Raw genomic sequence first — 23,277 nt, 5'->3', positions numbered from 1 at the left:
TATCACCTAAGCAGGCCCCTGCCACCTTTTCATGGGAGGCCTTTGAGCAACAGGGGTGGGGTCACTTAAATGTAAAGAACAAAATGCCACCCAGAGGCTTAACCTACTGTATTCTTTTATGCTTTTTGTCACTATGAAAAGCTGCACATGCTGGAAAAATAAAATTTAGAAAATACATAAAAGTAGGAAAAGTGGGACAAAAAAGTTACCAAATTCCTGATACACCCTAAAACCCACTTAACAGTTTTGCTGTATTTTCTTCCAGCCTGCCGATCTGAGCATACACTGTTGTGGTTGCTGTCGTTTCTAATATAGATGCAGACAGATTGCATATGTGGTTATGCAGCTGCTGCTTCTACTTTTATAATATTATTTTAAGAATTTTCCAGATGATTAAAAATTCCTTATCGGCATCTCCTTCCATGGCTACATGACATTCCATCTAGAGGGGCTGTGTTTATGTGGCTATTCATCTTGGCTGGATATTTGGATTGCTTCTCATTTCTTACTAATATAAATGATGCTCTATTGAATGTTTTTGCCTAATTCTTTTCTTATTGTAATGTTATTTTCTTAGCATAGATCTGCAGGGATTGAGAATGTGGATACGAGGACTTTTAAAGTTTTGGAATACATGCCAAGCTGTTTTCCAAAAATCTTCTACAGATTAACCCTCCCAGCAAAAATTGGAGTGGGCCATTATCACATTTTTTGCCCTTGTCGGGGATTCTTACTGGCTATTATCATGAAAATACCTTAAGGATGTTTTATTTGCATTACTTTGATTAGGACTGGTTTAACACATCTCCATTTAATTGATGGTTAAAATTCATTCAATTCCTAAAACTCCAACCTCTTCTCAGAAGTGTAAGAGATTGGGAGATAGTTAGAATTCATTCAATTCCTAAAACTCCAACCTCTTCTCAGAAGTGTAAGAGATTGGGAGAGGGGCAGTACAGCATGCTTGGGAATTGTTAAGCAGAAAGAAGGCATTTGAGATCCCTCTGATTAGGAATTCATGGTGGATATGGCAAAGGATCGTTCTTCTGCACGGAGAGAGCTGCGCCGTGCACACCAGCAGGTCAGAGCTGTGGGCTCCTCAGGTGGATGCCAGCGGCCTCAGGCAGGGAGGAGCTGTGCAGCAAACACAGCCTGGCATCCCTGCCAAGTGGCCAAGCAGCCAGAGTTAGTGGCTCATTTCAGAGCTGTGCAGATTCAGGGATGTGGCAGCAGCAGGAGATGCTGACAGGGGAAGATGATCATGGAGGGACCTAAGAGCCAAAGGAGATGTGACTTCATCCTGAGGGTGGAAAAGCTGTTAAAGGGAGTGGCATCATAATTTGGGAAAGGGCACTGTGGCCAATATTTGAATAAAGGAAAACAGAGTCCTGGGTGTGTGTCTCTTCTCTGTGGCGTCATGGACAGTGGCAACTCAAAATCGAGAAGGTTCCTAGAAAGCTGCCTCTCCCCTGAATACAGGACTGATGAAATCCCAGCTGATTGGACTTTGAGAAGACAGTGAGGAAAAGGATGGATACATTTGTGTTTTCATAAAAATGTAAAATTATAGTTCCAAAAATACCATAAATAAGAGTCAAGGATTGATGCAAAAGGAGAAGGTATATGGCTAATATCCTTCATTGACAAAGAACTTTTACAAATCAATATGAAATAATGTCATAATTTTCAAAAGGACAACAGGACATGGAAACAGCAAAATAAAGGTAAAGAAAGTAGAAGGCATGAAATTGTAAACATAATTTGAAAGTTTTGAAATAGAAAGCAAAGTAGAAAGAAGTAGAAATGACCACCAAATCAAAAATTGGTTCTTTGAAGAGATTAATAAAATAGAAAATCTCTGGTGAGAGTAAAAGGTAGAAAAGAAGAAACAGATAAATCAGGAATATAAAAGAGAACTTCATGACAGCTTATACAAGCATTAAAAACATAATAAGAGAATGTATTATGAACAAGTTTATGTTAAAACCCTCAAAAATTTAGATGAAATGAACAAATAAAAAGAAAAATTTAACTTTAAAAAGAAACAGAAAGCATGAATAGTCTTTCAACCATGAAGGAAATAAATCAATCATGTAAAACCTTCTGGCAAAACAAATTCTAGGTCTACATGGTTTTACTGGTCTGTTCTACCAAATAATATAATCACTCGTCCAGAAAATAGAAAAACAGGGTGCACTCACCTGTTCCTTTAATGAAGCTAACACAACCTCAATACCAAGAGTAGGTGAGAACAGCACCTGGAATGAAAATGACTAAGGATATGAATAGGCAAATAGACACACACACACCTCAAAGATATTCAGATAGATGGTACACATATGTAAAGTTATTCAATTTTGTTAATGCTTATAGAAAGACAAATAAAAGAAAAAATGAAACAGCATTTTTAAGCTAATCAGATTGACACCTTAAAGTTTGATAAAATTCAGAAGGAAGGCTATGGGAACTTACACACCTTTATTCAATGCTACTAGGAATATACTAGGAATGTGTGCAGACTCTTTGGAAGGCCATCTGAAAATGCTTGTCAAGTTTTCAAATTTCATCATCTTTGACCCAGCAAAACTACTGCTAGGAACTTACCCCTACAGATTTATTTGAAAAAAAATTACCAAGTTGTATGTGTAAGGATGTTCATTCAAGTTGTGTTTAAGATAGCACAACCTTGGAAACCGCCTAACTGTTCCATCCACAGGAGAAGGCTGCTACAGAAATCTCAGGCTGTCCAGGTCTTAGAATACCACACAGCACTCCAAAAGGACAAAACAATCTCTAGCAGCTGTTTTGGAAAGAACTCCAGTGTAACTTAGTGTGATAAGTGCAGAACTTCTGCTTCCGGGAAGATGGAGGGAATATGGAGGTTGTCTACTTTGCCCTCTTCTTCTCGCTAAGTGCACTGAGGCTCTAGACGTTACATGTAAAACAAACGTAGGATTCTGAAAGGTGGAGAAAAGAAGGCAGACTAGCTGGTGGCCTCAGTACTCAGGGAAATCACAATAGTACGTGTTTGGGTTTTATTTTTATCTCATACATCCCAAACCAGATACTGATGAAGCTGGCAATCCAGAAACACAAACTGGCACAGAGAAAAAAAATTCCAAGGAAAGCCTGCTCTGTCTAACCAAAGCACCAGGAAAGACACAGCAAAGCCGGGCAGGAAACTTACAGGCAGTTGCCAACCCCCTCCGGCCAAACACTGAAGAAATATACTTGCAGCCCAGCCCCACCCCTCACCAGCAAAGGCCAGGTGGAGAGCTTAGATTTCCACCCTTGCCAGGCTGTAACAGGCACCCCAATCATCCCCAACCCCAGGGTGTCAGAGAAGGCTGGGAGGAGCTGGGGTGCTAATCCCCACCAGGTGGTGACAACATCCCCCCATCACCATCAGTGGACAGCATGTGGGGAGCCTGGACTTCTGTCACCCCCCAGCCTGGCAGTAATGAGACACGCGTTCCCCATCTAACTAGGGTAGAATTGAAGCAGGCCTAGAGGAGAACCTGAAGTCCCAACCCTGCCCAGCAATAACAAGGAGCCCCTGCTTACTGGGTGTCAACTGATTCTAAGTACAGCCCCCAGATTTCCACCCCACCAGGCAGCAATGAAGGGGCATCCCTCTTTACCCACCAGAGTGGCGTCAGAGGAGACCTGCCAAAACACAAGACTGAAGTAAGATCCAGAGTCTTAAAACATAATGCCCCAAATATCCAGGCCACAATAAAAAAATTACTCAAAATTACCAAGAACCAGAAAGATCGCAAACTCACTGAGACAAGACAACCAAGAGATGCCAACACCAGAATGACTCCGATGTTAGAATTATCTAACAAGGATTTTAAGGCAGTCGTCATAAAAATGCTTCTGTGAGCAATTATAGATACACTTGAAACAAATGGAATAATAGAAAGTTTCAGCAAAGAAATAAAAGACATGAGGAGAGCCAAATGAAGATTTTAGAACTTAAAAGTAGAATACCTGAAATTTAAAAATAAAAAAAAATCAATGAATGGGCTCAACTGTAGAATGGAGAAGAGAGGACAGGGGAAAGAATCGGGGAGAAGACAGAACAGTAGAAATTACCCACTCTGGAACAAAAGCCAAAACAAAAGAAAATAGACTGAAAAAAAGAACAGAGCCTCATGGACATGTGGGGATTTTAACAGAAGATCTAACAGTCATGTCATCAGAATCCCAGGAGACTAGACAAAAGGCAAGGCTGAAGGAGAACTCAAACAATGGCTGAAAACTTCTCAAACTGGCAGGAGACATAAATGTTCAGATTCAAGAAATTGAAAACAAACAGGATATGCCCAGAGAAATCCATTCTAAGCGCTTCATAGTCAAGCTTATTAAAATTAAAGACAAAACAAAATAAAACCTTGAAAGTAGTCAAAGGGAAACATTGCCTTTAGGGGAAAAACAATCCAAAAGACAAAAATCACCAACATCAGGAGGGAAACACAGAGCATCACTACAGATCCTGCAGATATCAAAAAGATAATGAGGGGATATTATGAACAGCTCTAAACACATACATTGGACAACTTAGATGAAATGGACAAATCCTTGAAAAGTAGAAATTACCACAACTTAATAGGAAATACATAATTTGAATAGCCTTTTAACTCTTAAGAAAATTCAATTCATGATTTTAAACTTCCCCAAAAAATAAATTTACAGGGCCAGATGGCTTCACTGGATAATTCTACCTAACATTTAAAGAATGAATACCAATGCTACATAGTCTCTTCTAGAAAATAGAAAAGGGAACACTTTTTAACACTTTTATGAAGCCTGTGTTACTCTGACACCAAAACCAAAGACGGTGTTAAAAAAGGAAAAGTACGGACCAATGCCCATTATGAATGTGGATGCAAAAATTCTTCACAAAATGTTAGCAAGTACAATTCTGCTATATGTAAAAGGAATTATAAGCCATGACTAAGTGGAGTTTATTCCAGAGATGCAAAGTTGGTTCAGTTTCAATCATCAATCAATGTAATCCTCCTTATTAATAAACTAAAAAAGAAAAGTTACCTTATCATATCAATTGATACAGAAAAAAAATTGACAAAATTCAATACCATGTTTTTCAAAAACTCTTAGAAAATTAAGAATAGGAGGGAACTTTCTCAATTGGGTAAAGAATATTGACAAAAACCTACAACTAACATCATTCTTGATGTTGAATACTGTTTTCCCCTAAGATCAGGAACAAGGCAAGAATGTCCATTCTCAATATAATACTGCAAGTTCTATTCAAGAGCAACTATAGTATCATTGTACTTAAAAAATACTATTCAATGTATTTAATATATTGCTGGAAATTCTAGCCAATGCAAGAAGGCAAGGAAATGAAATAAAAGGCACACCGATATGAAAGAAATAAATTAAACTGTCTCTATTTGTAGATCACATGACAATCTATACAGAAAATCCATAAAAGAAATGATTTATGAAAGAAAAACTGGTAAACTGGACCTCACCAAGGTTAAAAACTTTTCTCTGAGAAATACCTAAGACAGTGATTCTAAAACAACAAGCTACAGACTGAGAGAAGTATTTACAAATCACTCATCTGACAAAGGACTCAGCTAGAATATACGAAGAACTCTCAAAACTCAACATGAAAAAGCAAACAGTCCAAACAGAAAATGTAGGAGATATGTGAAGAGCTATTTCACTGAGGAAGATAGACAGATGCAAATAAGCACATGAAGAGACGTTCAACATCATTAGCCATTAGGGACATGAAAATTAGAGCAATGATAAGATGTCATTACACAGCTTTATGAACAGCAAAAATAAAAAATAGTGACAGTACCAAATTCAGATTGGGACGCAGAGAAGGGGTATCTCTAATGTGTTGCCACTGAGAATGTAACATGGTACAATCATGTTGGAAAATAGTTTGTTGGTTTCTTTAAAAAAACTAAAAATACACTTATGAACCAGCAACTGGACTCCTGAACATTTAGTCTAGAGAGAGAAAACTTACATGCTCATGAAAACTTGCTCATGGTGTGTCATACCAACTTTATTTGTAATGGCCCAAAACTGGATACAGTAAAAGACTCTCAGTAAGTGGATACTTAAACATACATGGAGTACTACTAAGCTATACAAAGGAGCTCTCCTGAAACACACAACAACTCAGATGGATCTCAGGACATTATGCTGAGTAAAAAAAAGCCAATCTCAAAAGATCATATTCTCTGTGATTCCATTTACGTAACATTCTCAAAATGACAAAATTTGTAGAGGTGGAAGAGAGATCAGTGTTTGTCAGGGGTTAAAGACAGTGAAGAGGAAGAGGGTGAGTGAGACTACCATGGGCGCGTGGCATGAGGGAGACCTTTTGATGGAACAGGTGATGGAACAGGTTCGTATCTTGATTATGCTCATGGCTACTCAAGTCTACATGTGTGACAAAAACTGGCAATAGTTAATCTATGATGTTAGACGTCAGTATAGTGGCTCCACACCATAGGGCAGTGACTAGAAGGAACAAAGGGGGCTTCTGGGCACAGGTGATGTCCTGGTCTTTGGACTGAGGCCGGTTACATGGGTGTATTCAAATGCCTTGCATGAAACTGAACACAAAGTATTTGCACTTTTTGCAGGTGTGCAGGTGTGTTATATTGTTGATTAAAAGGTCATAATGAATTAAGTGAAAAAAGCATTTGGTTGTATATGAGATTACCTGTGAGTACTATAAATAAATATGTTCTGGAAGGCATCCTTTGCAGAGGGCGATTGGGAGGTAAAGGCATAGAGAGAGGCCTACTTCTTGTTTTATACTTTTCTATGCTGTTTGAATTTTTTTAAATACTCACTATGGAGCCTCCAGCCAGAAAGCCAGCTTTGACCTTTCCCACTGTCTGGGTCCCTCTTGGCCTTGGGCTGGCTCCTATGACATCACTTACCACCGCTAGAGGATGGGGCTTTTAAGCCTCTAACCGACTGAGTCTAGACAGCTGTTAGTTGTGTGCAGTGAAGCATTTAATCAATCACTGTGGCTTTTCTCCATAATGCAAATGCTTTCCCGGAATGACAGGGCTACTGGGCCTCACCCCGGGCAGAGTGGCAGGTGGGTGGGCTTTTCTTTTCTGGTCATATTGAATATATGGGTCTACTGTCCTTCACCTGATCCCAGCCCCTTAGACTGTTCCTCTCCTCACCTGTCAGACATACCTCCCACTGCCAGCCCATTCACTCCACTTGCAGAACCTGAGCCTTCCTCCAAGTCCCATGTTTCCAGGAAGTCTTGGATGCAACAGAGACTCTTGGGCTCTAGAGCTAGACACACCCCAGTTCAAACCCTGAGTAGTTCTGCTGATGATGAACTCCCTAACCATGGGCAAGCTTTTATTTCCTCTTCTGTAACATAGAAATACAGGCACATTCCTGGCATGACTGTTAGGAGGATTGAATGTGGCCATATGAATAAAGTACTCAGTCCAGCATCTGGCACGTGGTGAGAGCTTTGATAAATGTTCATTCCCTTTCCTGGGGGCTCCATTTACCCATTCCTGCCCAACTCACCTAAAATGATCTCCAAACACACTTGTGTTATAAACTATTCAGCAAGTCAAATGTGCTTGTTGGGGGCTGTTTATGCATATTCCCACCTCAAACTTCATTGTAAATCTGTGGAGGCCAGAAATGGCCCCTCATATCCTCAGTGCCCAGTCCCACCTCTCACACACAGTAGATCCTCAGTAGGTGTTGATGGGGGGCACTGGCCATCCCATTCCAATAGGGGATCCCCATCTACCTGCTTGAACACACTGATGTTCAAGCCCATAGGAGGCAGCCAGGTTCCAAAGGACTTGACATTTCAGAAATGCAATCAAACACTTGACATGCCTATCTAGCAGCTATCTGAGCATCCTTTTCTGAGACCCAGAGAGTTCGTGATAAGTCAAGGCCACTTTTACACTGGTCAGTGATAGCCACTTACTAGCTGTGTGGTCTTAGGCAAGCTCTGAAACCTCTCTGAACCTCCACATCCTTGCTCATGTATTAACACATGGCCCGCCTCATAGGACCTTTACATGCCAGAAGGACTGGAATGGGCAGCAACTCAGGCTTGGGTCCAGTTTCCACCATTTCCTTTCCCTCCTCTGGGCCACCAAGTCCAGAGTCCCTCGGCATGCTGCTGGAGGATCTTTGTCCCTGGATTCGGATCTGTGAAGTCCCCTGGTCTGTCACATTCCATTTATGAATAAATTGCAGGATGGTTCCTCAGAGAGCCTGGTTCCCTTCCCTCTTCCCAGGGCTGACTTAGCATGTACGAAGTGGCTACTGAGCTCTGGCTCTGTGCCAGAAGGGGCTATGCACACCGTCCCTTCCTCCTGAAGCAGGTAGTCGAGAGCACAAATGCAAGCCACATGTATATAATATCGTATTTTCTAGTAGCCACATCAAAGCAGTAAACAAGCACACACCTATAATCACAGGTATTCTGGTTGGAGGATCACTTGAGCTCAGATGTTCCAGACCACCCCTGCCAACATAGCAAGATCTGGTCTCTACAAAAAAAAAAAAAATAAACAAAATTAGCTGGTATGGTAGCACGTGCCTGCAGTCCCAGCTACTCAGGAGGCTGAGGCAGGGGGATCACTTTAGCCTGGGAGGTCAAGGCTGCAGTGAGCTGAGATTGTGCTACTGCACTCCAGCCCGGGTAACAGAGAGAGACCTTGTCAACAAAAATAAATAAAATAAAGGAGCAAACAGAAACAAACAAATAAAATGTTAATATTATTTTATTTAACATGAATATATTAAAATCATTGTTTCAACATGTAATCAACATAAATTATGGATGAGCTAGCTTACCCTTTCTGCACTAGGTCTTTGAATTCACGTGTGATTTTATACTCTCCACCTCTCACTTCTGAGGAGCCACAATTCAAGTGCTGCCCAGTCACACTTGGCAGGTGCTGCCGTTCTGGACAACACAACTCCGGTCCTGCCCCGGGACCTGGTGAAGCGTTTAACGTCATTTCTCTCGGCAGTTCCCAATAGAGCCAGTCTCACTGGAGCCCTGTTCTGTTTTGACCAGGGCCAGCTTCTGAGCATCCCGGCGGCCTATGGGGATCTGGAGATGGTCCGTTATCTACTCAGCGAGAGACTGGTGGAGCTGCCCACCGAGCCCACAGATGACAACCCAGCCGTGGTAGCAGCGTATTTTGGACACACGGCAGTTGTGCAGGAATTGCTTGAGTCCTTACCAGGTAAATCACAGGGCATGAGCTCTTAACCATGTCTCAGGGCACCCTCTTCTTAGGCTTCACCCCAAAATGTTTACTTCTTCGTGCTTTCACCAATAATGAGATCAAGAAATCCAGGGTAGGCCACTGACGCCCAAACAAAGTGAAGCTGGCCTGCCAGCCACATCCCACCTCTCACTCCCATGAACTCATAAGGGAAAGTCTCAAACACCATATTTCGTAAAGAATGTAATTAACATTGCTTTTTAAAAAAATAATTAATAGACCTTGGTCTTTTTAGAGAAGTTTTAGATTTATGGAAAAAAATTGATTGGAATGTACAGAGTTCCAGAATTAATGATTTGGAGGTATGTTAACAGAAAACAGGTGATCCCTAAATCACTTACACAAGAATATCTAGGTAAGAGAGACATAGTAATCATGCTAGTAACTTCTATTGAGATGGGGATGCATCCGTCTTAGGAGGCAGGTGCTGTATTTCAGGACCGTGGTTTTAAGATGAGGAAAACAAAGCTCGGAGAGGTGAGCTCCACCGTGCGCCCTCCACACGGTTTTCCCTATAACTCTGTTTTGCGTTAGTGTGGTACATTTGCAACAACTGATAACTACTATTGATACCTTCTTACTAACTAAAGTCCATCGCTTACGTTGCAATTCATTCTGGCTGTTTTACATCCCATCGGTTTTGACAAATGGATAATGACACATGGCCATCATTACAGTGTTATATAGAACGGTTTCACTGCCCTAAACATCCTCTGTGCTCCACCCCTCCCTGGCCCCATCCCTCCCTCCCTCCCCTGGCCCCTGGCAACTACTGATCTTTTTTACTATCTTTGCCTTTTCCAGAACATCGCTCTAGTTGGAATCCCACAGTATGTAGCCATTTCAAACTCACTTCTTTCCCATAGCGATAGGCATTTAGGGTTTCTCCATGCCTTTTTGTGACTTGATAGCTCATTTCTTTTAATGGCTGAATAATATTCCACTGTATTGGTGTCCTACACTCTGTTGCTTTTGTAGGAACTATTTTTTTCTCTGGTGAACTCAAGATGTCCTGGTCTCCTGTAATTTCTCATGGTGGTCTTGGCTCAGAAACACTGCACCAGTCTAGGCAGGCATCGCTACAGCTATAGGTTGAGGCACACCCTAGCCGTGGTGTTTGGGATTTGGGATTTTGCTTGGGAGCCAGGGCCCACCTCTTGGGTGGGAGAACATGCAGTCACCCACGGCCTTGCACCTAGAAGGGCCCGCGTCACATTTAATACTCTGTACTCACTATCTTCAAATGTTTCATGATTTTTAAACAAGAGGCCCCATTCTTTTCATTTTGCACTGGGCCTCACCCCTTATACAGCGGTCCTGTTTGAGGGTTTGTAGCCGTGTGCTTTGATGCTTTGATAGGTCTGTGCTCAGAGTTGATTCCAAGCTAGTGTTCCCCTCGTGTGTCTGGAGGCAGAATGAGGTTGTGGGCAGAAATCAGGGTGATTTTAGGGCCCATGAGAAGCCTACTAAGACAAGACATAGGAGGGCAGAGACGAGCTTGGGTGCTCCTGGGGAGCCAAAGGCTGACCTGCCTCTTCTCAGGGAGCCCCAAGATTAGCTCTGTTCTAGCCCTGAAGAGTCTACGCCAGCTGACTCAGTCACCTAATGTTAGCTAATATTTATTGAATACTGTCAAGTGCTGAGCACTTTGTAGAACTTGAGAGACACAGATAATTTTTTTAAAGATTTTCCCAGCCCTTTAGTACCTCCTGGCCAAGCAGGGGAAATTGAGGCAGAAAGGAGTAACGCTGTGCAATGTAATTACACTGAGGTTGAAGTATTTTTATGCAGAGGTCTGGGAGCACACATCAGGGGGCAGGTCGGATGCAGGATGGGGTCTCCGAAGGGAGGCTGACATCTGACCTGGGCTTTGCAGAGTGGATAGGAGTTTACTTGGCAGACAAGTGAAGGAAGGACTTGGGTTGCCTGCTTTTGCAGAGCAGGAAGTGTGGCTGAACCTCATCATGGTTTTCAACTGCTCCCAGGAGCATCCTGTCTTCAGCTCAACTCTGAGCAAAGCTGCTGAGGACTGAAGGATTTCAGACCATTGTGGTGGGCTTTGCAGAAAGTGCAGAGATGGGCAAAACAGTGTGTACCCATCCCTGCACTTCCTGCAAAGGAGTTCCCAAGCTAGAAGGGAAGTCAGCCATGGTCAGGAGTAAGTTAAGACAAGAAGACAAACAAGAGTCAGGCTGGACATGGTGGCTCATGCCTGTAATCCCAACACTTTGGGAGGCCAAGGCAAGAGGATCACTGGAGGCCGGGAGTTCATGACCAGCCTGGGTAACATAGTGAGACCCTGTATCTACAAAAAAAATTTTTGTGATTAACCAGGCATGGTGGCACATGCCTACATTCCCAGGTACTTGGGAGGCTGAAGTGAGAAAATGGCTTAAGCCCAGGAGTCCAAGGCTGCAGTCAGCTATGATCACATTACTGCACTCCAGGCTGAGATAGAAGGAGACCCTGCCTCAAACAAAAAACAAAAACAAGAAGCAGCTGGGGAACAAAGGAGGGTTTGAGAAGAAGAGGGATGAGAGGTTGATGGGATGCATTCTTTGAAGCACGTTGTTATGTGGTTCCTGGTCTCTGAAGCTGAGCAGGGAGGAAGAGGGGCTCCTCTGAGTGCCGTTGGCCTCAGGCTGTAGACAGTTCCTGCAGGGGTTCTGTGTGGTTAAGAGAACACCCTTTGATTTTAGACAAAGCAAGGTTTAAGTCTTGACCTTGTTATTTACCAACTATGGGACCTTCAAGAAGTTTCCCTGCCAGGTGTGTCCCACAGACCCTGGCTGAGGGATGAAATGAGTACTCAGACACAGGTGTACAGTGTAAGAGCAGCTGAGTGACTGCCTGGCTCTAGTGGCCAGATAACAGCCGGGAGAAGGAGAGCTGCTTGCTTTTATTGAGTGTAGGCACAATGCCGAAAACCTGGAGCCAACACAACCTGTAGGTAATTAGCATTTATTGTTCCCCTTTCAGGGAACGTCAAGCCAGCAGATGATCAAAGGTCAGGTCCTGGTCAACATAAGTAAACAAGCTTATTTAAGATACATTTCCCTACACTCCTTGCCCTCCGCCTTCAGCTGTTCTCTCCCAGGGCTCTGCAGAAGCTTCCGAACTTTCAGAAGGTTTGTGTCCTTTCTCTGTAGTTTTTCCCACCACTCTGACCAATCTCCTGCATTTCCAAACCTCTCTGAGCTTTGGTTTCCTCATCTTAAAATCATGGTCCTGAAATATAATGCCTGCCTCCAAAGACTGACACATCCCCATCTCAACAGAAGTTACTAGCTGGTTACTGTGTTTCTCTTACCTGGATATTCTTGTGTAAGTGAATTAGGGGTCACTTATTTTCTGTTAGCATACCTACAAATCATTAATTCTGGTTAACAGTAGAGGGAGAAGAAGGGATATTTACTTGGCACTGGCTCCAGCCTCAGCCCTGTGCTACATGCTTTATTTGGTGAATACAGGGCCGTCCTGACGCCGGTTTCCTGATCAATGTCCTATTGCAAAGGAGAGGGTCACTCTCTCCTCACTTGGGAGCACTTTGATCCCTAGGACTATGTGCCTCTGGAAATGAGACAGTGTTATGATGCGTTTAGGAAGTGTCCGTGCAGAAGATGAGGTCATTTTTCCATGGCAATTAGACCCAAAAGATATTGCGCTATTTTGAACTTGAAGATATTGCAACATTTCAGCCCACACTGTCCCCATCAATTCAATGTGCTAAGTGTTATTTCATCCTGGAATTAAGTAGGTGGTTCTATTGGGGAGAAATTGTCAGTTTTAGGCCTGACAGATCTATTTCTTTCACCAAAGCTTTTATTATTCATGAACGTAATATATGTATATTATAGATAATTTTAAAATGTGGGAAGTGTTAGTACTCTAATAATACAATGACACAACATAATGAGTTAGGATTTACTGATCCAGGCACTTGACATACATTTTGTGATGTAGTCCTCACATTCAACTTGGAAGAATGAGTATTATTATTCCGATTTTACCAACAGGCAAACTGAAACAGAGAGAGATTAAGAAATGTGTCCAAAATTACATACTAAATTATTTTAACTCTAAAATGCCTGTCTCCAAAGTTCATACTCCTGCATGTAATGTTACCCTAGGGGAGGGGTGAGGGCAGGGGAGAGTCCAGAGATAATACCACAACACTGGGGTAGTTCTTTCTAGTCTTATTTCCACACACCCATTTTTTATTTGGCTAAGATCACACTGGATACGCCATTTTTAATCCTACATTTCATCACTTGGCGTTATCTGACAAGCAGGTGGGTGAATGATGTGGGGAAATATCATATGCAATTCAGAGAGGCTATTCCAGAAAACACTATCCACTCAACAGAAGCAACTTTCAGCTGGAAACAGGGCAGCTGGATTTTGTTTTATTTTTTTAACTTTTACTTTAGGTTCAGGGGTACATGTGCAGGTTTGTTACGTGGGTAAATCGCATGTTGCCGGGGTTTGGTGTGCAGATTATTTTGTCACCTGGGTAATAAGCATAGTACTCAATAGGTAATTTTTTAATCTTCACCCTTTTTCCTCCCTCCACCGTCAAGCAGTCCCCAGTGTCTGCTGTTCCCTTCTTTGTGTCCATGTGCATTCAATGTTTAGCTCCCCCTTATAAGTGAGAACATGCAGTATTTGGTTTTCTGTTCTTGTGTTCACTTAGGATAATGACCTCCAGCTCCATCCATGTTGCTGCAAAGTACATGATCTCATTCTTTTTTATGGCTGTATAGTACTCCGTGGTGCAAATGTACCACATTTTATTTAACCAGTCCATTGCTACTAATGGTCTAAGGGAAGAGCAGAGTGGGAGCAAGCAGCACCCTTCAGTGGCACTTTCCCTTTGTCCTGCCATCTCCTGCCAGGTCCCTGCAGTCCCCAGCGGCTTCTGAACTGGATGCTGGCCTTGGCTTGCCAGCGAGGGCACCTGGGGGTTGTGAAGCTCCTGGTCCTGACACACGGCGCTGACCCGGAGAGCTATGCTGTCAGGAAGAATGAGTTCCCTGTCATTGTGCGCTTGCCCCTGTATGCGGCCATCAAGTCAGGTGGGTTTCCCCACTACCCCGAGTCAACCCTGACCGTGCGAACCATCTCAGCCTTCAGATGTGGGACCGTGTCTTCATTCTCACTCTTGGCTCTGAAATTACCTCTGTGAGGAGACTTCTGCAACTCCTGCTCTATGTTCCTTTTTCAAAATATGTGCACCCTTCCTCATTTCCTCCTTACTTGCCCCCGCAAGGGGATTTCAGTGACAGAGGCTGACTGTGGCTAATGGAACTGTTGTACAAGGCGCTCCAAAGGGCAAAGCCCCACAGAAATTCTCCCACTAACAGGAACTTGATGCATCGAGGGAAGTAAATAGAGAAGTCCGACCCGCACAAGTACCTTTTCAGTTTCCGTTCCACATATCAGAGTCTGCCCTTCCAACGACTGTGACACTCTCTGCATCTGCACGCCCTCAGCTTTTCGGTTTTGTTCCTTTAGGGAATGAAGACATTGCAATATTCCTGCTTCGGCATGGGGCCTATTTCTGTTCCTACATCTTACTGGATAGTCCTGACCCCAGCAAACATCTGCTGAGAAAGTACTTCATTGAAACCAGTGCCTTGCCCAGCAGTTATCCGGGAAAAACAGTGAGTAGTCACTGCCTGTGGAGTGTGTTTTAGTTCCTTTTGTACTTCTGTAACAGAATCCCACAGACTGGGTAATTTATAATAAACAGAAATATATTTGGCTTACAGGTCTGGAGATTGAGAAGTCCAAGAGCATAGTACTGGTATCTGGTGAGGGCCTTCATGCAGTGATAGCCCATGGCAGAAGGTGGAGGGCGAGAGACCAACAGACTGAGAGAGGAAAGAACTCACTTTTATAACAACCCACCCTCAAAATAACAAACCCACTCCCACAATAACAACATTAATCCATTTATGAGGGTGGGGCCTTCTTGGTCTAATCACCTCTTAATGGTTCCACCCCTTAATATCATCACAACAGCAATTACATTTCATTATGAGTTTTGAAGGGGACATTCAAGCTATAGCAGGGTGGGAGCTGAAATCTGGGCTTCATCCCCCTCCCAAAGTTTTTTTTTTTTTTTTCTTTTCATTTTTTTCAAAAATTGGTTAAATATATCATATTTAACATTTCTTTTTTAAATTTTTATGTGTTAAATTTTAAAATTACTAAAGTTATGTATGATTGTTATAACAAGTGATCACAATTGAGAGTGGTAATAAAAATTATGCATCTTCTGCCCTTGAAGTAAATAGTTTAACAATCTGGTAGGGATCTTTTCATATCCTTCCATATGCAATGCTATAAAAACATTTACAAACCTATACAGGGTTTAGTTTTAATTTTCCATTTTAATAACAAAAATATTATTGCATTATTTACATTATCTTCAACTTGGCTTTTTAAATTTAGTATTCTATCACGGACCTCCTCTAGATCACTTGGTGTGGCTACAACTCATCCTTTTAGGTACGTTCTTTAAATACATAGAGGCAATGTAGCTTAGTTGACATAGCTCTCCTGCTACTGGTGGACATTTGAAATAGTTCTTTTTTTTTCCTCTTGCAATATAGCCTGATTTGCTATGGTGTGTTTGCTTATGTAGAGCACAGTTCTAAAAGTGGGCTGCTTTGGAAACACTGCCCCAAACACTCCGGTGATTCACGTTTTCACCTGCAACATATGGATTCTCTGTCTCCACACCGCAGCCAGCATTAGGCATCCTGGAGCCTGTTAATTTTCATCAGTGTGATAGGCAAAAATAATGTCTCCTTATTTTAATTTCCATGTTTTATTATTAATAATACTGAATATCTTCATAGGTTCATGAACTGTCTGCATTCCCTTTATGTGAACTGCCTGTTAATGTTTGTTGATTATTTTTTCTAAAGGATTGTTTGTCTTTTTTTCTCACTTTGGAGGGTTTTTTTTTTGAACATTAGAGATTTTTAAGACTTTATCATAAATGTTGCCAATATTTTTCCCAATCCATTATTTTTCTTTTTTTGTTATCTTTCGTGATAACAAAGATAAAATAATACATAATTCAATATGTTCATCTTTTCCTTTCTGGTATGTGGTTATACAAGAAGGCCACTTTCCCTCTAATTTTATTTCAGTATTCTCCTGGAGTTCCTTGTAACGTTTTCATTCATTTAGTTTTTACATTTTAAGCTTTAACCTTTCTGGTATTTATTTGTGTGTATTGTATGAAGGAAGTGGCAGAGGGTGGAGGCGGCTAGCTTTTATCTCTTCTAGATAGCCAGTTACTCTAGCACAGTTTTTAAAATAAAGTTTTCTTTTTCATCTGAATTGAAATGTCACCATTGGCATTTTCCCCAGTATCTATATCCGTATACATTTTGGGATTCTCAGTACTGGTTCACTGGCCTATTAATCTGTTTCTGGCAAATGTCATATTGTTTCGATTACAGGCACTGCATTTAAGTCTTACAATCTGCTAATGCAAGTTTTCTGTTCATTTGTTTTTTCAAAGATACCTTGACTATTATCGGACATTTGTTCTTCTATTTTGCTCATTTCCCACAGTGACTTTATTTGTGTAGCTTTTATGTTCTTTAATGAGATTTTTTTCTTTTCTTCCTAAGAGTCCTGGACCTGTCTTGTCTATTTGTGACTTTTTTATTGTTTTTGCTACCATTTTAATGAACCATCTATATATTTATATAACTCTTTTCCATTTCTATTCCAACCTGATGTTACTGGTATGGAGAAAAGTTATTTTGTTTATTTCTGTTTTATCCAGTTCCTTTCCCATCTTCTCTTATTCACTCTAATGTAGTTTTTACTAGAATTCCTTGATACTTTTGGATATATGATCACATATTCTGCAAATTCAAAACAAGTTTATCTCTTCTTATATTTATACAACTTATTATTCCATGTCTTATTTTGTATCTCTAGAAATCTCAAAAGTTGAATAATCGTGATTCTAGCAGTTATATCTATCTTGTTCCTGATTTTAAATGTCTTGGTGTCACCAATTTATAAGCATTTGCTCTAGACAGTTAGCAAATAGGTTCTTGTGATATTTAGGTAGTTTCCATGTATTCATTTTTGCTTTGAGTTTTTATTAGGAAATATTGCTGAACTTTTTCAAATCCCTTTTTGCAGCAATTAGTGTATTCATATAGCTTTTCCACTTTATTGATTTAATAAATGATTTTGATAGATGTTGACTCAACCTTGAACTCCTATTATAAATGCTAATTGTCTTCTTTTAACTGCTGGATTTGATCTATTGATATTTTATTTACAGTTTCTGCATCTGTGTTTACAGGTGAATTGATCTATAATTTTCTGTTTTTAATGTTTCTATGTGGTTTTATATAAGATGATGGTAGCTTTACAAGGGGAACTTTCCATCTTATGATTATCTGGAGAAGTCTCGTAGGAATTATTTATTGTTAACGGTTAATTAGATAAAGCAGATCTTTATTTTCTGATTCCTTCTGAAGTCATTTGTCAATTCACATTGTCTGCTTTCCCTTATATGCAAGTCAGCAAATTATATTTTGGTAGAAAATTATCCATTTCCTTTAGGTTTTTGAATTTGCCATCATAATGTTGCACTGACATTTTTCTCATTCTTTTCTTCTATATCTATCCTTATATTACTCTTTTCATTTATGCTGTTGAACAGTTTTACTTTTTCTCTTTCAAACTTAATCAAATCAGCCAGAGATTTATGTTAAAATACAAAGAACTGTGAAGGAACTTGATAGATTTTTTAAAATTACTTGTTTTGTTTGTTATTTCATTAATTTTCACTTCTGTCTGTATTAAAACCCTCTTCATATGGTTGTTTCTGGGGTTTTGTTTTGTTTTGTTTCTGCTTTTGTTTTTTGAGATTGAGTTTCACTCTTGTCACCCAGGCTGGAGTGCAGTGGCATGGTCTCAGCTCACTGTAACCTCTGCCTCCCGGGTCTAAGTGATTCCCCTGCCTCAGCCTCCCACGTAGCAGGGATTACAGGTGCACGCCACCACACCCAGCTAATTTTTGTATTTTTAGTAGAGATGGGATTTCACCATGTTGGTCAGGCTAGTCTTGACCTCAGGTGATCCACCTGCCTCGGCCTCCCAAAGTGGTGGGATTACAGGCATGAGCCACCGTGCCTGGCCCATATGTTCTTTTTTGAGTGTTTTGTTGATGGTGTTGAGGTTAAAGCAAGGCCTTGGCATGAGACTTCCTGGTTCTCATCTGGACTCCAGGTTTCACTGCTGCAGGGCCTTCCTCTGTGTCTTGGCTTAGTGGGAAAAGCAATAAAACACCTGTCTCAGAGGGATGCTTGACAAATAAATGTAATATTTGAAACATCCTAATAACAATGCCTGGCACGTAGCAAATGCCTAATAGATGTTACCTGTTTCTTGAGTTGAATATTTACTTCTTCCCTTTTTTTCTCTAATTTTAGCTTGTTGATTACAGTATTTGAGCCCTGCATGTTTATCAGAGTCCGAAATGTAGATATAGAGATATACAGATATACAGAGATGTACAAGTGTACATACATCCATCGATGCAAGTACATATATTTATTTCCCACTTCTGCTGATTTTTAAAATCTCATTCTTCTTATGTCTCTACAAGGTTTTGCTTGACATACCTGGTTTCTGGCTTTGTGACTCATCGATACCTATTTTGGTTCTATCAAATGGCTACCTGAATCCTGCTGATGTCTCTGTCCTTGAAATTGAGTTTGTTTTCTCTTCACGTGACCACTTTGCTCTGTTTTTCTTTGTGTCAACCTTGGATAAGTTTTCCCAGATATTTATTTTCAGGTTTTTATTTGTCTCTTTGCCACAGGTATATTTCTCGTAAACAGAATTTGGTTTTTAATCTCATCTGAGTGTGTTTCTTTTGAATGAGGAATCCACCCACTTCACATTTGTGTAGAACCTGTCCTATCAGTATATATTTTTCCGTCTCTTTAATTTGTATTTATTACTATTTCCTTTTTACCCTTCCCCTATTCCTGCTGGTTTCCTAGTTTCTAAAGAATACTGATATTCTACTTTCTGTATATTTCTACCTATCTGTTCCTTGGTTGGTTTTCTCAGTTACAAAACAGGGATAACGATAATCTTCACCATGGAGGGCAGCTGTGCACTTAGCACAGGCCCTGGCACATAATAAGTGCTCAATGAATATTAGTTATATTGCTATTAGCCTCACATCACCAGAGGAAATAATGATCATCTAACCCTTACATCCATGCAGTGCTTGTTATTTTTCCAAGCACTTTCTTAACTAGTTTGGTCCTTATAACATCTCAGTAAGAACTGCAGGGAGCAGATGAAATTATTGAGGTATAAAGACATTATGTTATTTGTCCAAGGATGACAAATACTAAACAGTATTGATGCTTAGACTCCCGAACACAGAGTTTTCCCCCAATTCTCAGTTCCTGAACTGTACCGCCTAGGTTTCACATAGACGAATGACTCTCTGCACATCATAACCCCCGGGAACTTTCTAAAGTCCTGACGCTCAGACCACATCCTACAGTGATTGAATCTGAATCTGTGGAGTGAGACTTGGCATGAGGAGTTTTAAAAATTCTCCAGGTGATTCCAATGTGCACCCAAGGTCAAGAGCCAGCGGCTCCGATTTTCTTGGTGTAAGGGTAAAAGCAGAACAGCTGTTACCTTCTACCTGCGATCTTTTCTGTGACGTAACTCTTCTTACACATGCCAAGGTTGGCATAGAGCATGGAGGAAGTGATTACTGCATTTTGTGAATGAAAAGACAAGGAAAAGGCAATGGTGCTTTTCCTCTAGCTGGCTCTGTTGCGTGGAATCAGAAGAGGAAATGAAATTTCAGCGCAACCTGAGTCTCAAGGACTCCTTGAGCTTCCCCAAAGCAGATGGTGTTTTTAGCATTCAAGTGAATTTCAGAGGCAAGTACCTTGGAGTGGGTGTGCCTGGCTGCCCCATCATCTGTAACCTACAACAGCACATTCCTTCTGTGCTGCGGGCAGAAGAGAGCAGAGAGGGGTCCAGGCAGAGGGTTCCAGCAGTCAGGAAGGATGACTCAGGAGCCAGAGGTAAGTGCTCCTAGCTTCCCAGGTATCCACTGGGATTAAACTGACGGTTTGGGTTGGTTCAGAATGTTACACAAGGGTAGGCATTAAAAGGTGCTTCACTGAGATGATACATGGTCTGAAAAGTCCTTTGGCACTGCTGGCACTCATGGCTGTGACCTTGTTGAAGTAACAGTTCCTTCAGGGCACGTGTGACGGAGGTTGTTGCTCCAGCCCTGGTGGTACAAGCGGCCACGGGCCACGCGATGGTGTCTTAGGGAGATCGTGCATGTGCCATCGTGTTTTTTGTGTGGTTGAGCTCTGCCTAACACACCGTCAGTATTTTTTAATGTAATTGCTACGTGTGTGGAAGCCACAGCCGATCCAGGTACAGCAGCCCCTCTGCATGTTTCTGGGCCAAGCATAGCCCGAATCCACCTCTGCTCGCAAAGGGAGAAAGTGCACAGAAATCCACGTTTGTTTTCCATTGGCAGTGGCTGGCTGCCTGGGTTTTGCGGGTGTTTGGTTGAAGAAGGTTCCAGAGGCCACACTGTATGGTCTGGACTGCTGGGACACACTCTCTAAGGAACGAAAGTGAAGTGAAGTCAGACCTGGCCATGCTGTTTGCCTGGCTGGGCAGTGCTCCTCTTAAAGCTGCTAAAGTTTTGCCTGAACGTCTAATGAGACGGTCTGTGTTCGTGGTGAACGTCGTGTCAGTGTTTAGCTGTGTTGCCATGAGAAATAGCTTAATGCTTTGACTTTGTCACACCCAGAAAGGAACAAGAAAACTCAGAAATGCCAGGAAAAGCCCAATCAGATCCCAGAATAACCACGATGTTCGTTCCTGTTCAGCAGTTAGAGGGCCAGGCTGAGGGCTCACTGGGGCTGTTTTAAGTGTGGGAAGTAGACCAGACCTGAAATTAACTTTCAAACAACCCAATGGGGAAATTATTAATTTCCTTTTAAAAGTCTCTAATGATTTCAAATCTGGCAGCTAACCTAAAGAGAGAGGGACGTTTATTATTACTTTTTGGATCAGTTCCGGCATATGTAGCTTACAAGTTCCTGGTGCCCCACCCTTCGTGTCTGTGTGTCAGTGCCCTGAGCGCAAGCTGCCCAGCTGCATATCCTCAGAGTTAAGGCAAGCGTTTTACTGGGGCCATGCAAGCTGCTGCTGGAGGCAGCTGAGCCAGGGCTGCGTGCTCATGAGAGTGCCTGATGGCCGGGGGCTGGTGGCCTTTCCCGAGGGACACCTGAGGCCTCTGGGGAACACCCCTGTCTTAGGTAGGACCTCACATTTGGTGCAGAGAGTGTTATTCCAGTTTTGTGCATTGCAGAGCACTTCTGCACCTATCACCACCGCCCTGGTGCCACATACCCTCTTCTCAGCGGGCGGTGCTGCCGTAGGAGCCAACGTGGGTACTGGCGTTCCCAGAATTCAGCCTGGCCCAGCAAGGCCCCCATGGTAAGATCCAGGGCTGGGGCATGGACCCTGACTCCTCCTGGCCTGGCCTGTTCCACAATCGCTTGTGTGAACAGAAGACAAGGCCCTTTCCCTACCCTCTGAGAGTCATGTAAGTAAACCCCGGACTGTTCCCAGCATCCTTCCACCAATTCCACTTGTGTCCTGGTGAACAATTCAGTCCATTGTCCCACACATGCCCATTTTCTCCAGGTTCCAAATACTGAAGCTTCCCCTGTCCTCTTCCTCTGCCCATATGTTTTCCCTGTGGAATAGGAGACAAACGTGATGCTATCCACGTGCATGTTAGTGCTTCGTAGAACTCGAACATGGGTAGCCAGGGTCACGTGGCAGAATAAGTGAAGGGGAACAGCGCATGGCTTCTCAGTCCAGTGTTCCTGTCGTCCTACTGGATTTTAAGACATCCTGCAAAGCGTGAGCATGTCAATCACTTGTATTTAGTTAACAACAGAGAAAAATGATTAAGCTAGACAGGCAGAAACAGAAAAACTATTATCTGAACTTAAGTGACAAACTAGAAGATGTAATGAGAAAAGAATGAGAAAGAGAATAAGAGTAAGAAACGTTATCCAAGGCTGTGAGAACAGTTGGATATCAGCATAGAGATTTAGGTTCATTACGATGCAAATGGATTCTAGACAAGTTAGCATTAAGCTTTGAAAACTCATCAGGATATGCATATCTATAGATACGATTATTAATATAATTAATATAATATATAATCATATCTATAGATCTTATATCTATAGAGACATATATATTTAAAAGCATGTTTATCCCAGTTATAAGAGGGAGATAATTGCCTTTCAATTTCTAAACATATATGAAGATATATGATCAGAAATAACATGAATATTAAAGCAAAATTATTTATACTAAAACATAATTTTAAAAAGACATGGAAAATATTTCGGAAAAAATAACTGACAAACACTTAAATCCAAAGTAGATCATTGGTGCAATTCCATGTCAGCTGATGATTGAATTTAATTTAGCCAAACTTCATAGATCACCTGCCAGATGCCTGGGCCTTGGCAGTGATGGCCAGACCCTTGCCCTGGCGGTCGCATTGCTCGCAGATTCCACTAAGTAAAAATTTGAGAGAAATGAACAGTTAATTTACATGTAAGAAAACACCAGCAGTAAATCGTGGCATGGAAACATACACAACATCACTGGCAATTACAGAAATTCAAATGAAAACAGCTTGCAAGTACTGTCACACACCTATTAAACCAGCAAAAATAAATATACACACTGAGTAAGACATCTGGCAGAGCACAGAGCAACGGACACACCAGTGTCTTGCTGCTGGCGCCGTGAATTGGTTCCATATGTGTGGAAAGTAATTGGCATCATGCGGCAAAAGCTATAAACCTCTTTTCTCCCAGTGAACTGTTCTGAATTC

The 23,277-nt window shown here is 41.7% G+C and overlaps 1 protein-coding gene across 4 annotated transcripts in view; it reads left to right on the top strand.

Moving 5' to 3' along the window:
* LRRK1 (leucine rich repeat kinase 1) overlaps positions 1-23,277 on the top strand; it is a 162,805-nt gene that overhangs the window by 57,444 nt on the left and 82,084 nt on the right. For all 4 annotated transcript variants that reach the window (XM_055277046.2, XM_063640037.1, XM_055277047.2 and 1 more), the window contains 3 exons: positions 9,086-9,257; positions 14,195-14,374; positions 14,814-14,962. In XM_055277046.2, coding sequence (XP_055133021.1) covers positions 9,086-9,257; positions 14,195-14,374; positions 14,814-14,962 — 501 coding nt within the window. The remainder of the gene's footprint in view (positions 1-9,085; positions 9,258-14,194; positions 14,375-14,813; positions 14,963-23,277) is intronic.

Source organism: Symphalangus syndactylus, chromosome 5, assembly GCF_028878055.3.
Source record: "Symphalangus syndactylus isolate Jambi chromosome 5, NHGRI_mSymSyn1-v2.1_pri, whole genome shotgun sequence".
Classification (NCBI taxonomy): domain Eukaryota; kingdom Metazoa; phylum Chordata; class Mammalia; order Primates; family Hylobatidae; genus Symphalangus; species Symphalangus syndactylus.
The sequence above is the reverse complement of the archived record's forward strand: the minus strand, read 5'-3'. Positions and strand labels throughout refer to the sequence as shown.